The sequence below is a fragment of the Gambusia affinis genome, linkage group LG06 (genome assembly GCF_019740435.1).
Source record: "Gambusia affinis linkage group LG06, SWU_Gaff_1.0, whole genome shotgun sequence".
NCBI classification, from domain to species: domain Eukaryota; kingdom Metazoa; phylum Chordata; class Actinopteri; order Cyprinodontiformes; family Poeciliidae; genus Gambusia; species Gambusia affinis.
The window spans coordinates 20,286,534-20,305,759 of NC_057873.1; the positions used below are offsets into that span (position 1 = coordinate 20,286,534).

Here is a 19,226-nt window from a genome sequence, read left to right on the forward strand (position 1 = left end):
CATGCTTGTTGAGACATAATGATAGCCTTAGTTTATATTTTGCCTGTATGCAGCTTTCTGTTGTCAGTATTCGTGCAGCTTATTACCTTTTCTATTACTCAGTTGATTGATTCTCAAACTCTGCGTCTAAACAGGGAAATATGAACTTTACATAAGCCGTGGAGGGGAATTAATTAAATCCCAATCATTTTCACAGTCACAGTGGTTGCTCCCCTGAAACTGTTTGAGTGACAAGACTTTTCCTTTTTATTTTGGTGACATAAATCTTATGTTCCCCAGTGCATTTAGGGAACAGTAAAATTCAAGTGTTTGGTTCATTTATTTACAGGTACATGTCTGCACATTCACATTTTGGGAAATGTTTTTTTCTTTCTGAACAGTAAATTTGATGTGAATAAACAATACAATTCAACTGCGCACACCTGGAGAGAAAAGTCCCTCTAAAAGAAAAGAGGGAAAAGATGGAGGATGATAAAAGTAAGGAGGAGGGCCAGAAAAAAAAATGGGTGAAATTACAAAAGGCACTAACTTGCTGTTGATAATTCTTCCTAGTTAGAGATGCAAACAATTAATCAACTAAAGACTAACTGCTGTTTAATGATTTATTAGGTGACAATGAGTTCTATGTAATTAACTAAGAGCATCCATTTAGACGTTTTTCAGAATTTTAGTGTGTCCTCCATCCAGAAGAGATTTACAGACCAGTTTCTGTAAATCTGAGGGACAGTCGTGTGTGAAAATCCCAGTAGATCATCAGTTTGTAAAATACTCAGCGCAGCCTGTCTGGCGCCAACAAACAACCCACATTCCAAGTCACTTATAAATCTCCTTTCCCACATTACCCGTGATACTCTGTTTGAACTTCCGTATTTATGTTGGCCGGAGCTTACATATATTGAGTTGCTGCCATATGATTTGCTTTTGTGCGATAAGCATTAAACAGGTTCACCAAATAAGCCGGCCAGTGAGCGTATGTACTTAAATATGAATCTGACTAATTAAAGGGTGTCCAGTTCCTGCCCTTCAGTACTATTGCCCTGCCTTTTGTTTTAATTTTTTTTTTATGTTTTTCTGCTTCAATATGAATTACTGACATGAAAATGTCTTCAACAGGGATCTGTAGAACTTGATAATGTGCTGGGAAGGTAATGAAACTGTTTGAATCCGGTAAGAGGAAGCAATAACATCTAAAATGTGCAGAACATCAGCCTTTGATCAGATCTGATTGTACAGGAATAAATTGGTATGATATTAATTCAAATCAAACGGAATCAGCTTGGTGGGAATTGGACTTTCTTGCATCAGAAGTGTCTTGAGGCAGGTTTAGTTGTAATCTGGTGCTATATAAATAAAACTAAATTAAGATGGATTTAATTAAAAGTATTTTCAAAACAACACCAAAATGATACAGCTTATTTCCATGAGGAACTCATACAGGCAGGCCAAGATGTTCCACACTGCTATGAATGAGTATGGAAAGGGTTGCTGGGTAAAGGGGAGGAGGGAAAGGGCTACAAGTTTATTTAAGTTTTATCATTTGTGTGTGTGTGTGTGTGTGTGTGTGTGTGTGTGTGAGACAGCCAGGAAATGTTGGCAGACTTTCAGGCAAGGATGCATGACGATGACGCAGTGACAGGAGGGATCATGGGTGTGTGGAGAGGAAATGGAACATGGAGAACAAAACAAACAGGCGCGGGGTTGAGAGCGGAGGAAGGGGGTGGAAAGGACGGCCACCGCTTTGCAGAGGGGGATAATATGTCAGCAGAAGCCACGTGTCAAAGCGTATTTTTGATTTTTTTGCGTGGACTTGATTGTGCGTGAGAGAAAGTGAGCCTGCGAGCCTCGCATCAAGGCTCAAAATGACATCACAAAATGAAAGTGGGCCACACGGGGCGCTGCCAGGCCCAATCTCGTGCTCATCTAACCTTCAAATGACATTAGGCATCCTGTCAACATACGATGAGTCACTCGCAACCTGATGTGATTTATTCAATCCAACGGAGAGGTTTGGATCGCAGCATACAAATCACTTAGATGGAGGCTGTAGAGTGGAGAATCTGCGTGCGTGTGTGAGTGTGTGTGTGATGGGGGAGAGTGTGTCTGGTGGTGGTGGAGAGTGTAATGATGTGAACAAGTTCTTCTCCCAGAGACAAAGTTTTCCTCTCACAACACAAAGCTGTAGAAACCCAGTTGAATTTCTCAGTCTCTTAGCTTTTCCTTTTTGCCCTCCAAAACTCTTAAAGTTATGGATTTATATCTGAAAATATTAATCTAACATTAAGTGGTCATTGAGGATCAGATAGAGAAATCCTGAGTAATTTATCATATATAACATTAAAAAAAATTTGATACATCCCTAAGTGCTGGCCAAAGTATTTATATCGCGTGAGCATTTTCATATTCTGTCTTTCACAACATTTTATGCATTTTATCAGGTTTTTTGTTGTTGTTGTGGAGAAACAAAATAGTGAATTTAGTAATTTTTAATAAAAAAAAATAAAAATATAAAAAAAATAAGAATCCAGTGCAAGAAAATGCTTTCAGAATTTGGTCTATGGTCTTTTTGGATTAACTTTGTATGTTCCGCCTGCTCACAAATGGATCTGTTCTGTGAAGGCCTCATATTTTTATTACAGAACATTAGAGAACAAACGGCATCATCAAGCCCAAGGATTACACCAGACACATCAGAGGAAACGTTGTGGAGAAGATTACAGCAGGTTAGATTACATAATAATAACCCAAGCTTTCATCACATCACAGTGCAATGCTCAATCCATCATCCAAAAATGGAAAGAGTAAAGCACACCTGAAAATTTACTACAAGATTGAAAAATCTTGTTAAAAGTATAATTACTAATGGTGCTCTCCAAAAATCTGGCCTTTATGAAAAAGTTGTTGAAACAAAATCAAGGCCAAACGCATAGCCATAGTCCCCTGTGCAGTTTGCCAAAAGCAACTAAGATGAGTACATGTACAAGAAGCCACTTTGTTAATATGAATCTGAAAAGTTTGAGCTACATTCAAGATGGTTTGTAGGGAAAAACTAACACCCTAAAAACACCATCGTCGCAGTGAGACATGGTCAGAAAGTGAAAAAAATACCATGATCTGAAACTGAAGCAAAGGTTCACCCTCCAACAAGGTGACATGAATAAAACCAGAGCAAATTTAAAGATTGATTAAGATTAATTAATTTAAACATTACGATAAAATGTGGCTAACTCTGTCAAATTTTGCAAACAAGAATGGATAAAAAAATCTGTTTCTATATGTGCAAAACTGGTGATGGCAGACTTCAAAGGACTTGAAATTTCAGCAAAGATGTTGACTCAGGGTAAATGCACAAAAAACATTCAGATTTTTATTATTAGGACAAATGTGAAAATAATTCATTGTTCTCCTCCCATTCATAGTTATGTGCTATACTGTGTTGGTCTATCACTTAAAGTCCTAATAAAATACATTGACGTTTTTGGTTCCAACAAGCCAAAGTCGAAAAATGGGGGAAGGAATTCTTCTTTTCAATCTGACGTTTATCAGCATCATCAAGTAAAAGTAATTTGCAGGTTAAGAATTGCATGTCATTATCCAAGCCCAAAGCCCCTGAAATCACAGAGAGCAGCTAATTTGGTAAGGAGTTCAAAGCAAATCTCAGAGACCATTACAACATGTAACAAGTTGAATTTAACAGCTTTTAAAAAACGATGAGCAGCAAAAAACTATCTTCACCCCAGGGAGCATTGTCTGATGATAATTTGCTCTTTTAATAAGGATCAGAAAAAGATGCTTAACTCTCACCAATCCTCTCCACAGGGACCTCTTCTGAGTCCTCACTTGCTTTTAATTTACAATTAAATGTGCAAGCTATAAAAATAAATTTCATGGAAGAAGATGCTGCACAGTGGCAGAGTTGTTAGCACTGTTGTTAGTGGCACGAAGGTCCTAGGTCCAAATGCTGGCCAAGGGTCTTTTTGAATGGGCTTTGCATATTCTACCCACTCATGCATGGCTTCTCTCCAGGTACTGCAGCTTCCTCTCACAGTTCAAACACAGTTAATTGGGATTTCTAAATTGCCCTGAGGTATTGCCCCAATGGTTGTTTGTCCTGAGCGTCACTGTAGCCGTGTTTCCATCTGTGTCTTTGATGCGCATTTTGAAGTATCCCATTGGAAATGTTTGAAGGAAATGGCAAAATTCTAAATAACCTCTTCAATTTTGCACAAAAAGTTTTTAAGCTTGCTTGAGGTGGTTTCTGGATTTTCCCAGAAAGAGGTAATGCTCAAAAGGGGATTTGGAAACACATGTGCCTAAGTTCTGACATCGTGAACTTCCATCTCAGAGAGTAGGACTCAATTTTTCTGAGATATGTGGTTCATGCTAGTTTGCAAACTCTACAGCTTATTTATGACAGCCATGAGCAGTATCAACCTTTGAGGAAATATGTAGCCTGGTTGATTCGTTCCAAACCAGTAGATGGCAACATGACTAATTCACATTTTCATTTTTGCAAAACTTTTAAAAGTTGGTTCCAAATTCTAGTGCCAATCGGATGGAAACAAGGCTTGTGTTGCCATGTGATGGACTGGAGACCTTTTGCTCTATGACCGCTGTACATAGGAAGTCATCTTCCCTGTGACTCTGCACAGACAAGTGGGTATAGAAAATGGAAGAACGTATAGATAATGGAAACAGGGTGATATAATTGCACATGATGTAGTTTGAAACATGGGAGCACGATGAAAAGAAGGTCAACATTCTGCTCAGTGATGATGGGCAAAACAAATTACCCTGGCTTAACCTAACTTCCTTATCCAGCTCTTCACATCACACTAGTCAGACAAACAACAACAAAAAATCAGCTGAAGAAAAATAAGCCTTTTTACAGCTGGAAGTTAAATCTGTTAGTGGGCAAGAGGAAAACCAAGACTCGAGATGGGTGGCCACTTGAAGACACTGATGAGCGTCTTGAGATGATGATTCAGGGGAACAGATTAGGCAGAGGAGCAGTGTGGCAGATCGTTAGTCAGAGTTTTCAGGACCAGATACAGATGACGAGTCAGCAAAGGAAGACAGAAGTAGTGAATGGCCGGACAAAGTCGGCCGAACAGAATTCAGATATCTGGATAGGGAAGGGAGAGCAAGTTGCAAAAAGAATGGAAAATTAAGAATGATTAATGTTTACAGGCCTGAACGACCTGCTAGTCAACTATGAACGTCTATAATCAAAATTTCTGTGGCATTACAGCGGTAACAGTAAGTTGCTGTGCATCACGTTATGACTTATTCTGCTACAAATCCTTAAATCTCACCTGATCCTCATTCTTAAGATTCAACACCACGTAAAATAAAAAAGTGGTTATATTTACTTTTGCATTTAATAGAAGCTTTAAACAATGTAACTTATTTTTCTTTGAACATAAATGGAGCATTGCAGAACTTCTCTACGTTACATAAAACATTTGAGAATCGAGTGTTTCAAACAGACAAAACTCTCCAATATTTAAATTTACAGTAAGCTTAAGAAATCAAAAGGCTTTCTAAATATCCATAATATCAACTTTTCATTTTTACACACCGCTTTTCCCCGCTTCAATTTCAGTTATTGTGGTGTATAAATCACTCAAGCTATTCCCTTTCCTTTACCTGCATCCATGAAATATTGTAACAATTACATGAAACGCATAAATAACAATTTTGTTCCAAAGGGATTCTATATCTACATTAGGAGGCAAACTAAAAGCTGATTTGAAAATAATGTTCAGCCTCTTAATACAAAAAGGATGCCATCTTTCTATGCAAATACCTAATATTAGGAACATAAATTTAGAGCACCTTTGAAGCTTAAATAACCAGCAGTTCATTCTTCCTAAAATAGCCTACTCTGAAACCAATGACTACTTTATTATAATTTATCAAAACACGGTGGGACCTCTAACTCACTTTTACCCTCCTGGGATTACAGCTACACCCAAAAACTCTCGAAAGCAATTTGGATTGATTAAATGTTCTTTTGATCAGATTACACAGTGACTGTTCAGATCTACGACACGGTTTTAAATGGCCAGCGACTCCAATCTGGAGTTCAGAACTGAACTTTCACTTCTACAAAAATTTAATTAGGTGCCATCTGAAAGTGAAGCTGCCTGCCCACACACACTTAATTAAAACCGATCAAGTTCCTACATTGATAACACATGGAGACCTGCAAGTTTATTTTAGTATATCTGGTGTTAGTCTGAGATGAGTGGTTTAAATAAAGGTTATAATGCACCCAGAGGTGTTTGTATTAAACTAATGGTATATCTTTCCAACACAGGTGAAACATTATATATAAAAGGCTTATAACACTGAGCTTTACAAGTTGATCTTGGATTTTACAACAGAGGAATAAAGACAGCTTTCTTTTGACCAAATGAAAGCGTAGAAACTTATGACACACCGGAATGCTTTAGAAATATAAAGAATGCAAAGAAATATTCCACAGGGTTTTTTCCCCCTGAAATAATAAATAAAAGTATTTTTTTAAGTTGAAAGACAATGCTAGATGGACATTTATAAACACAATCTTACCACACAAACCTGCAGCTAAAGATGCCAAACTTACACAATTCATCATACAGATATAGATGTGTTTATTGTCTTCTAAGATTAGGATTAAAATAAGACATATTAGCATTTACTATTACATTTAACTCTTTACATATTTTATGTTCTACTAATAGGTAAGATACAAACTGACATTCACTCAAGAATTTAATTTAAATCGTTTTTGTTTTTCAAAATTTTACCTTGCACACAGTTTTTACAATCTAATATGCAAAATCATGAATTTGTGTGAATCAGTTTTTCAGGTAATCTAAAATACATGATGGCATATTGTTTTTTTATTATTATATGTTTGTTTATTTTATTCAAAAAGTACATTTAAGCTGCAGAGAACTACCAGAAGAAGAGCAAAACACAGAGTAAGTCTGCACCTTGAAAGCAAGTTTTTGTCATGAACGCCACATAAAACCTGTATGTATAGATTCCTAGAACAAAGCAAGATTTACCTTTAAGGTAAAGTATATGGGCTTAATTTAAACAGAACAAAAAGCCAACAGGGTAAAAACATGAAAGAAACTGCAGAACACCATTGTTTTAAAATCAAACAAAGCTAACTACCCAGTTGTGTTTTTGTTGTATGTCATGCTATGAGATCATCATGTTGGACGCTGCCTTTTCAAAGGGCTTTAAGCTGTGTGAAGGATAGCCTGATAAAATATGATGGTGATGTACTTTCATAAGAGGATGGCAAAGCAAACAAAGAATGCAAAGTGTTATGTTCGGAGAAGTACAATTAGTGTTGAAAAACTGATGGAAGGCGCATCCTGAAACTTCCCTTTGTCCTCTTCTGTGTATTTATGTAAGAGCCAGAGCCATTTAAAACACAATGAATAGGATGAGTCACTAATTACAACAACTAAGGAGACAAAAGCTTAGCCGTTTTTATTCTCACAGCTTCTGTATGCTACCCCTGACTTCCAAGGGCACCCAGCTGATCATTAAATAATGTCAGCTAAGGTTACTGTGCTTCACAGAGCAATAGCTGGATTTTATTTATTTTTTTTTTTTAGGGAAATGGTGTCACTGAATGGGTGGCTTATGGGTCATTATTTTGAAAGTACAAAGATCTGTGGGCTGTCCTTCAGCAGAAGAAAAGCAAGATTATTTACAATGTGAAAACATGTAAAGTGAGAAAAAAGTAAGCCGGCTGAAGGAGAACAGAGAGCTAGAACAAAAGATGGTATTTCAACGGTTGAGGAGGAAACTAGCAGACGCGTAATGAGTCATAAATCAGCTTGATATGAATCCTCTCAGCAGCGCTATTAGAGCAAAGTGTTTTGAACCTCATTAATTTACAAAAAGGAGTAGCTATCTGCTAAGTTTATTGTAGCATCAGATTTTCTCTGAGTCGCCATCATCACTGTCCTCAGATAACCATCTCACATCTTAACCTAATGCAGATGTTATCCTCAGAACAGTGGTCAGCTTCTACAACTTCACACTTACAAATATTTTCCTAATGTCTCTCCATCTTAATCCTAATCATTCTTTTGTTATATAAAGTAGAAACATCCGAGAAAACATGAAGAAGGACATTGTGAAAATCAGTGATAACCATTTGAGTGAGAATGATTTGCTTCAAAAGCATAATTAAAACCTCTCAGTTTTATCTTCAGAGCATTCATTTTTTGTTTTGCCTGCTTTTTTTAACTAAACTCTATTGCACAATTTGAACATTTAGTAAAACTGTCTGGTTTCATGAGGAAACTCAAACTATAAGCAGTGTTAAGAGCAGTGCAGCTCTTTCTGGGAAAAAACAAAAATAAAACAAAACACCCATCGCCACTGCATAAATACTGTGTTGTAATCTAAATTGTGCAGTGAGATGTTTAGTTTCTTCTGGACAGCTTCTTGTTTTAGTGCCTCCTCTATGCAACCTAAGCTAATCTTTGTAAATGGTGTTTGAGTAATAATCTATCAGAAAAAAGGACAGTCTAGACTGGCAGGACTCTCTACTGACACCTGTGAGAACATATTTTAAATTTAACAGTGCACTGAGATTGACACTGTCATTTGAAGTTAAGCAGTTCACAAAAACTACAGAAATTCATATTATCAAAAATGTTTTCAGACCATCAAGTCTGCTTTGGGATTCCTCCTGAGCAAAGAAAAAATATGAATCCATATTTATGGAAGACACAGCAAGATGCAATTTTATGTTTAGTGGATTTGTTCTAAAGTAGAAGGTGTTTTTATTATTTATGAACCCAAGCATTCATACTTAATATTGTTTAAAACAAAGGTAAGTAAAGAATAGCACAATACTTTCACAGGAAAGCTGCGGTAACTCCACAATTTTATTGCAATGTTCCAGTATAAACTTTAATCAGAAAATTGGATGGAATTCAGGACCGACCATATGTTGCAGCGTGTCAAATGTAAAAAGATAAATCAAAACAAGCATCCAGAAAATCTGAGCCCATTAGGACAAATGGCTGTTTGTTTACTCTTATTTTTTTAAATTCACATATTAGATTTGTATTTTGCACCACATGCCCACTCTAGCCAGTCATGCTGCCTTATACGTCCATCCAGTTAAATAAATGACTCGCATAATAAAAATGATATTTATTCCTTTGCTGATTAAATTCTTCAATTTCACACACCTGTCTGAGATTCACGACGCTACAGCTTTCAAGGAGACGTAGCAGGCCAGGCACAAATAAAACTATCATCTGAGGGAAAAATTATTCTGCTGCTTTCAAACAACTTTTCTCATTTGTCACAATTTAAATGTTCATGTTTCACTTACGGCAGCATGCTTCTGCGCAGCTGGATAGTCCATGCAGGTGTACGGTGAGGTCAGCAGTGTTCAGAACATAACACTGCTGACCTCAAGCCCTCTGAATGCTAAAACATCAGAGACAGGGACCTTTTTCTGAAGTGGATTTGATGTAAACCAACATGAAAAAAATGCCTTTTCTCTCCCTATGGAGAAGCACTCAAGTCGTCATCTGAGCCTGTAAAAAATGCAGGGCTGCAGCTTTGATATGTTAGGCTGCTTCATCACAGATTAATAGCCAACTTTACGCCACTTTGCTGTAAGACAGTTTTTTAAAAGCATGTCATATAAAAGGAACACACTGGTAAGAAGAAGGCATGAATTAAATTTTTCCTTATATTATTTAGTTTAATTTTATTCAAAGTTAAGTTCATTAGGATTGAAGGTTACCACTAAATCTTGAATTATGGGGTCTGCTGGTTCAATAATTTTCACATCAAAACTGCTGCAGGCGTGACCGTTAATTTTATAAGCTATTCATTCAAATATAAAACGGACAATTAAGCAACAATAAAAATGTGAATGATTCAGGTAATGTTACCGAATTAGAAAAAAAAAGATTCTTTATAGTCGCAGTTTTCTGCCATTAGCTGAAAGATTTTGTCAACAAGTGTGATCTTCTGGTGCTATTCCTTATCTCCATCAAGCTGTGACCTGCTGTGCATTGAGAGATGGTTTTAGTCATACTGTATTTGTTGTAACATGTCTGTTCATGTCGCTTTTCTATCATGTTGTACCCACCTGCCAAAACTGTCCTCAAAACTGCAGCACACCGGATATTTTGGGACCATTTTCTGTACTTATACAAGTACACCAGCAGTTTCTGAAACACTGAGGTCCCGCTGGCCTGCATCAACAACCATGTTATGTTCAAACTCCCTCTGGTCCTCTTTCCTCTCCATCATCGCCAAGCTGCAACAAACGCTCTTTACAGCCATCTGGATATTTAAATGTAGTAAGTTGCTCTCATGTGATCGGCAGATCTGCCATTAGCGTTAATAAACTGTTGAACAGGCTTACTTAATAAAGTGGCTGGTAAATGTAATTGAATAGGAATTGGACTCATTTGTCTGGTTAGGTGGCTCAAGACTGAATCTGTTGTGAATTGATGCTGTACCAATTATTCTTTTATTCAAGAAACAGAGCTTAGTCAGCAGATGGAATACACAACATACTATAAATGGCTTGGTATATATCAGGGCAAAAGGCAGCAGAGCTGTGAGAAACACAGGCTTGATTATCATAAGATTAGTAACCCAGAAGAGATTATCCAACTAAGATCACTGCAAAGTTTCAGAAAAAAAAAGACAACTTCAAAGAAGCCAGCTTAGTCTTTACACCAAATGAAGAACTCTGACGAAATGTCCTAATAGCTTTACAATTAGAATAGATAGTTTGAACAGAGCTGCTAAGACTGAAATATTGTGGTTTAGAAAGAAATGTTCATTCAACCATGCACACAAAATCAATACTTTACCAATAAGCATTCATAAAAAAATCACAATGAAAAAGAAAGACAACAGTAAAAATCATTCATGTATTCAGTGAGTTTAGTTAACTCTTGTATTCTTAAATGTAGTGTTAACAGCAGCAGCACAAGAAGTATTAGCAGCAAAAAACATATTTTTAAATAATTTACTTTAAAGAAGTTGTATTATGAATATTCCAGAATTGTGCGGTTTCATAGTACAATCAAGTAACTATGTAACCAACACAAGACAGAAAAATGATCTATTCATATGAAATTTGACGTCTTGAAATTGACCCACTCTTATTGTGCAGGTTGTGTACAAAGGAGCCAGAAGTCTAAAACAACATCTCAATGTGAAACATGTAGCAAACACAGACATCTCTAACGGTCATGTCAACGTCCGCATGCCTCATTTCTAAGAAAGTATTTTTTCCAAAGTTACCTCAGTTAACACTTGAAAATTGAATGGGTGTAATAGCACATTGCAACAATCTGATGGTTGAATAACCAAATAACAGCAAAAATGATTTTTGAATTGAAAATGTTGCTTTTTTTTGTTGATATGTAGTTTTCCACTAAAATGTGATTAATTTAAATTAGCTCTTGCAAACTACTATTAACTTGATTAAAAATTTAATCAAGTGTCACCACTTAATTATTTATTTGATGCTAAAATGCTCTTCAATGACTGGAGCCACGGTGGCCGCTACAGCAAGTCTCTAATATGCTGTCCAACAAAATGAGGTAGAAAATCAACCATTTAACTTTGAAATAATGAATCCGTGCCATCAGTCCTCTATATTACCTCTTCCTAATGAAGCATTAATTCAAAGTAGAGTACCAATTAAAGGTTTATGTTGTAATGCATTACACGAGTGCGGCATTAGATTATTGATGTGCTCCTTTAGGTATGAAATTTGTATTATAATTGCCAACATGTCCATGCATTTCCTTACCAGGGAGGTGAAGATGTAAGTGTAGTAGACGGACAACATCCCCAACTCTGATGCCTACAGGAAAAATGACAAGAAGGGCATAGGGAGAGGAGTAAAAAGTGGGAAAAATTAATCATCTACACAAAAACCAGAACAAAATTAAGGAGTCTGGGGCAGAAAAAAAAGTGTGAAGTTCAAAGTCAGACACACAAAGGGCGGACAAGAACAAAACATAAGGCTCCGAAGAAAAAATAAGAAGGGAGGAAAAAAGTTGAGAGGTCACTGAGTCATGTAACTGGAGCTTCATCTGAGCATGCAGATCAAATCCACATCTTGATAAGCACTGACGCATCATCATCTAACGAAACCTCTCGATGGAGCAATTAATTTCTGAGCTCCATTGGTATGCTGCTCGACACTGTCACACAATCTGATTAAATCAAAGTCGGTGAGGAGCAGCTGCGAAGGGCAGGGTGAACTTTATGAAGATTATTTTCTTAAAACACATGATCTGAACAGAAATTCATTAAGATGGAGACTTTAGTTTAATCAAGCTAGACAGACAAGTAATCAAAAATCCATAAATTTCAACTGCATTTGTAGGTACAAATGAATAAAAAAAAAAAATCCTAATGGGCACTCAGATGTGCCACATTTGAAGCTGATCCTTGAATATTTCTTTTTTTAAAGCAGAATGTTTTCATATTTTCATGCTCAAAATTTGCATAATGAGCATCTCAAACATGAAAATGATTTGAGGATTTTGTGTCAGTGAAGAATAATTTATGTCTAAGAATGTTAACATGAGTGCATGTCAGTTATGAATATAGAATATTCAGACAGGATGTAAAAAATAAGCTCAGAAAATAAATTTCTAAGGAGTATAACGCTACTAAATATTACAGAAAAGCAGCAAATAAATTTTTTGTAACAGAACTCCAAAATAAACTCACCGTATCCTCAAACAGCGTGCTTTTCCGTGTGCACTGTCATTTGAAAACTACGTCAACTACGCTAATTATAGCTTTATGACAATTATTGGTTAGCATTTACCCTTTAGTTTCACACAAAAAAAGCAAAGCTGTAGGATGAAAAACAGTTTTCTTTCTGATGCAGAAAATTATATATAACAATGCGTGACATATTTTCTTTGGGTGACTACCACTTTTAACAACATGCAGCAGGGTTCACATCATGATGTATGTTTGCTGCACAGATTTTATAGAGAGAGCAGAACATAAACAAAGCAATCACAGGATGAAAAATGAAACCCATTTACTGCCTTTAAATAATGCTTCCTGCTTTTCACGATTCTTTAGGACAAACCCTGAGGACCATCTGAGACTGGCAGATTTGTAGTGATTCACTTTTGACATGTTTGGCATCTCTGAGCTAAACCACAGATTGGACTTCAAAGCAATCTGCTGCAGGATTGCTTCTTAAAAATATCATATAAAGAGCACTGAGAGTAGTGTATCCAGTCAAACTACAAGCACACATGTTGATATTTATTTAGGACTTTTGTGATGGACCAACACAGAAGTCCTGCATAATTATAAAGTTCACAGGACATGAAAACGTAGTTTTCAGGGATAATAATCTACTACTTTCCCTAAGTAAAAATCTTGTAAAACCAACAGACTTCAAGAGTTACCTATTTAAAAATAGAGCTCACCTCAATGCAATTTATTACAATTAAACAGCTATAAAGGCCTTTGTTTTTTCAGCTGAAACAACATCTGTGCTTTTATGTAGAGTCATATTGGTTGAGCCTGCCAGCTGCATCAACGTCTGGATCAGCTGTGACTCACCATATGTTCCCCCTGCCCCCAAAAAAGGTAAACTTTCGGATTTTGTACAACAGCACAAAATATGACATATTCAGTAGTTTGAAAATAATCCCAATGGACTCAGGATCAGCTTGTCCACCAAATCAAGTGATAAAGCAGATTGATACAGAGTATATCTGCTTTACTAGTTCACTGCTACCACTTCAAGAATATGTTTGCTTTTCCAACATGTTTTAGGGAATACGACATCCTACAGGTGAGGAAACCAGTACAGATAATATCATCACAGAGCTGCAGATTCAAAAAAATGTGACAGGGCAAGAGAAAACCAGGAACAAGTCTCCACAGGGGGCGTTTTGAGTTACTGACATATTCTGAAAGTGTGCATTCGAAGCTTTCTAATAATGTCAAACAAATGGGAAAAAAAATGGAGGAGATTTGGCCATTTGAATTTTGCCACATTATAAATCAGATTACTGAAAGAACAGCCCTCGAAGCTTCATAGTCCCCAAACCTGATGAGCTAAAAGGGAGTATTGGAAAAAGACTGTTCATTTAGAGTATGCAGTAACTCCAACCCTCAGCACTGACTGTCAACAGCTGACTGGGAAAGTGTGCAAACAAAAGTGAGCTTTTGTCTGGTTTATATATATTTTTAGAAGTTTTCAGCTTTTGTTCCATTTCCAATAAGGCTGTGTGCTTCTGTCTTGTGAGCCTTTGTCATGGAGTCATCTGTGAATAAAACAAGACCTAATACACGTTTCTTGGGATTTCCAGGGGCGCTAGTTATGCATATGTTTTCATAAAATATAACATTTCAAATATAAATATCAAATACCCATGTAGTTCTTTACTAGAAGTTTAGAGCATAGCAATAACATTTTAGAGCTATTTGTGATAAAAAAATAAAAAAATAAAAGAAAAAGATAACAAATAGAGGAAGAATAAAGTTGACTTGAGAAATTTCTTTTTCAGAAAGAAAAATGTCTCTTTTGCACCAGTAAATATAACAATTAAGGAAACAAACTAATTGTAAACACATGAAAAGTGATAAAAACAAAAATGTGAACAATGAGCATGCACTGATACCTCCACCTCTTTTTTGTATTGTATTTATTCACCAAATAAATATCATTTAAAAATATATATATATATTTTTATATATATATAAACAATAGCTGCAGTTAATTCTGAATAACATTTCTGCTTGTGTCTGCACATCTAAGCTTTTGCACAATTTTTATTCTAACTTATTGACTTATTGCCTTTTGAATGCTAACATACACATTTTGTACATTTTTAACCTACTCTGTGGTTTCTATAACTACATAGTTTTTATAACTATACAGTAGTTATGTTGAAATTTTGCCCTTACTGTACAGTAAGTTATTCTTTATTCTGTTTTATATATTGCATATCTATCTTTGTAGGAACTGACTTGTTTTGATTGCTTGGCACTTTGCTTCTGTTGCACGGAAATGTCCCCATTATGGGACAACAGAGGAATTCGTATTCCTACAGTTTGGAGTAGAGAGCTGATAAAAAGAATCAAGTTGTTTGTGTACAACACGTCACTACTCCACAACCCGTTCCTGCGTAAGGGGAAGATAATAATAAATACCTGTTAGATTATGTTTACTTTCAGTCCAAAGGTTTGAATGGTTTACATACTTTTAAAGGCACTGTGGGTAAAAAATATACAGCACAATACAAAGTGAAATCTCGAGGAAATAACATGAATATATATGGTGTGGAAAATGTAGTAAACTCCCAACAAAGGGGCAGAGACAAAAACGTAAAAGAGGCATGACGGTATGGACTCCTGCTGCTATCAGCACAGTGAATGAAAGAAATGAATAAAATCTTCTCCCTCTAGCCCTCTTTTCTGCCCATTTAATATTAACTCCTCTCCAGACATCCATTTACTGAATTTAGGAAACAATGTGGAGCATTTTTCTTTAAAAGGGGAATGACGCAATCACGGCTTCTTCAGAACCCGTGTGTCCATTAAAAGGTAGAGGGTCACTTCACGGTGAAATCCTGGGTGTTAGTAATATTCTGAGACAGTAACTACTCACATATTCCATTAGTAAAGAAGCACAAAAAGGTTGCTCATACAAAGAGGCAGGAAGTGGACTAACTAATACTGTCTGATAGCTCTTTTGCTTTATAGCTTTGCATACTGCATTTACATTTTAATGTAAAAAAGGTCCCTTTAGAGAAAGGGACCAACAAATTAATTCAAAGAGCATTTTGTTTCACTTTACATATGTTTTAATCCTGGCTATATTCCACATTAGAAAGAGAAGAAAAATCTGATCTATTATGATATATTCGTCCACAAATCCCCACAGAATTTTTAAACTTTATTTCTTTGAGTCAATGTCCTCATTTATAATTACTAATTGTAGCTAATTTGTGTAGCCCTGGTGTACAGCTCAGTTATTTTTCTAACTTTCCTGGACTAAACAACCAGAAGGTTAATTATTTTATTTTTTGTCAATCTCGTGATCTGAGACAAAACATTACATTGTTTAGTGAAAATTATATTTACTTTATTTAGAGTGATATTGAAAATAAAGTAAAAAAGTAAAAAGTTCTGTGGTTAAAAAAAAGGACATGCCTGTTGCAGGTAACCTTTTTGGTTACAAAATAAAATGCCACATTTTTCATACGCCTTGCCATTTCTTTGCATGTTGTAAGAAATAAATGTAAAAAGTCAAGTCAAGCATGTAGAGTCACAGATAACATGAACGTTATGCGACATATACTTACCCGTTCTAAAATGATATGTGACATGGTGGCATTGGCGTCCACTATGATGGTGGCCGTCTTGTCATCACGGATCTCTTTCAGGAGGGGGGTCGGGTCCTGGCTATCATCCAACATGCGCACTGACAGGGTTTCCTTGGAGATTAGGAACTGTCTGAGCAGCTGCTCCAAGTTCAACAAGCCTGTGGATAAAAAATACAGAAAACACATATGAGGATTGTATGTCTGAAGACGACAAATATTTAAACATTTCAAATATTGTTCTGTTATGTTTGTCTTGTTCTGCGCTGTGTTTCATTTTTGTTTTCTTTTTCATTCATTCTACTCCTGTCTGCTCCAACCAGCTTTCCTTCATTGGTAATGGCAGCTTTTCTTCCAGCCTAAGTACCTTGCTGCTTCACTATCTTCGCTGGGACGAACAGATGTCACAGTGACACAATGGTGGAACCAAAGGGTACATGAGGGCACCCATAAATGTCACTACACCCTGCACAGTGTTGCAAAGACGACATCCAAGATGGCAAACTGCCTGACACGACGATAATCCCTCATGCAAAACGAAAACACAACTCCAATCAAACTTCCTGAAATGCTGGTACTGTTGTTCAGTCCAGTTGTAAGGCCTCAAGGTCTGGTGAACCTTCATTCATTGCCTAAACTGACAACCATTGGCAACTGACTGCAACACACTGCTCTCCTTGTGCCTTTCCTAGATGTGCCAGTTGATTGCAAATTGAATCGGTTCTATTCGTTGATAAGGATGAACATGGCAAAAATACGATCAGAGTCTAATAACAATTTCATGCCATAGAAAACAAGCCCTGAAAGAAAAGCACAAAGTCTTTAAAATAAAAAACGTTTCTGATTTTAGGTCATTTGTGTAATTTTCCAACATATACCTGACATTTAATGTTTGAGCCTTCAAGTACGCTCTTTATTGAGACTGTTCTGCCAAAGTTATATTTTTATTCCAAAGGTAAACAACCATAACATTTCTCACGTTTGAGATACAAAAATGTGTCTTATGATGGTGAAAGGCAAAAGAGTTTTAAACAAAATCTAATCTACACATACAGGGTTGTGTGAAATAAATTTTTCAAAATGTTTTTAACAAAAACACTGAATGAGCACACTACTGTGTTTGTTTGTGTCCAGCACAGACAGAAGTACAACATTTTCCTGTGTTTTTTTCCAGAAATTTTATGACTCACGGATGTCCATTCTTCTATTCTGAACAAAGCCTGATGTGTGCACATAATGACCAGATTATGTATGGTAATTGACTGTTTTGCACACAGGACTCTACTAATGGACAATATCAAAACTTGTCTGCTTTGTCAAAGTCTGCATCTGCACCAAGTTAAATTCTGGTCATTAAGTTGGTGTGAATCAAAGGCGATATAACACAAGTCTCAAGAAACTGTGGTGAACTCATTACCCAGATGAGGTAAGCGAATGTGTCCTAATTAAAGCAAGTCCCACTTAACCAAAACAGTCCTGGCAGTCAGTCTTACACTAGCAGTTCCTGTGATGTTATTAGTTAATTTTGCATAAATGAGAATAAACAAATTTTTAAAGTGTGCTATGGGAAAAATACAAACTAAACAAGGCTGTCAGGGCCAGATTCATGGTTGCACTGTTGGTATTTACCTGACCTTGAAATTTGCTCTTCCCATCTGTTTTGTATTCTGGTGCCAACCACAGAGGACATGATGCACAGGTGTGATGTGACTCGCAAACAGGGGGAACCTTTATGCAAATTAAGCAATGCTAATCAAGTTCAATCATATTCTGATGGAAAATATCCTTCAGCCTCATTGTTATGTATGGTAAGTAAAAAAAAAAAAAGTGCAACAATAATATTAATATCTTGAAATTGCTTACTCTTACTGCAAGTGTACAAACATTGTCCCTTTAAAATGTCCTCGGCTTTAGTTTTTTTGCCATCCTCAAATGATCCTCGGACAAATTGCAATATTTTAAGACAACCTAAAAGTTGTGGGTTCAAACATTTTTCATTTGTTAAGGGATAAAAGCTATTAAAACCGACCTGCCTAAAAAATAATTATTTCACTTTTCACAGAAACTTTATAAGAACGGTGACTTCCAGACCTGTAGAATCAAGAAACCTTGAAGTCAGGCTAAGAAGGATGAAAGATCACCAAAAGCAACACATCTTACTCCCCTGTCAAGAAATTCAAGAACAGTTGAGAAACAGCTTTTGACAAATTTAATTATTCTTCAAGATGTTACCCAGCCCTTCGAAAGGCTTTGAAACGCCACAAAAAAACAAAAAACAACTGCAGTTAAAGCATTTTTTTTTTTTTTTACAATAGGGGAAACTCCAGAGTAGTGTTTAACCTTTCCTGGTTTGGGAACTTCCTGCTTAGGAACCATCCATCAATAGGTTCAAGGATAAGTAAAGCAGTGCAGACCTAACTTGATGTTCTAAAGGAATAAGTCCAAAAGGAAAAACAAAACAAAAGAAAACATTCACAAAGGGCCCACCTCACAAAACCCCAGAATTTCAGAAAAAGAGCATCATAGCAAGAAACGGATCGGCAGTGTGATGGTCAAGGGCTTTTATGCTGCCTCAGAACCTTAATGTGTTGGAAAGAGCTTCTTAAATGTGTCAATGGCCAATTTATATATTTATGTATACAGCATTTATCAGCATTTTCATAACAACTAAAGTTGACATAGACAGTTCACTGTGCTATAAAATGGCAGCATGTCACTGGAAAATACATAAATTCTGCTTCTCATCAGAAAATCTTTAAGGATAGTGGCTGGCTGTGAGTTTGTGACTTTAACTTGAAGTTCAAAAAAAGACATGAATGACTGGGATCTCAAATGTCTGATGGCAGG

General features: G+C 36.3%; 1 protein-coding gene across 4 annotated transcripts in view; it reads right to left on the bottom strand.

The window, feature by feature from the left end:
• grik4 (glutamate receptor, ionotropic, kainate 4) overlaps nucleotides 1-19,226 on the bottom strand; it is a 356,426-nt gene that overhangs the window by 96,072 nt on the left and 241,128 nt on the right. For all 4 annotated transcript variants that reach the window (XM_044120574.1, XM_044120576.1, XM_044120575.1 and 1 more), the window contains 2 exons: nucleotides 16,362-16,540; nucleotides 11,819-11,872 (listed from right to left, as the gene is read on the bottom strand). In XM_044120574.1, the coding sequence (XP_043976509.1) occupies nucleotides 11,819-11,872; nucleotides 16,362-16,540 (233 nt within the window). The remainder of the gene's footprint in view (nucleotides 1-11,818; nucleotides 11,873-16,361; nucleotides 16,541-19,226) is intronic.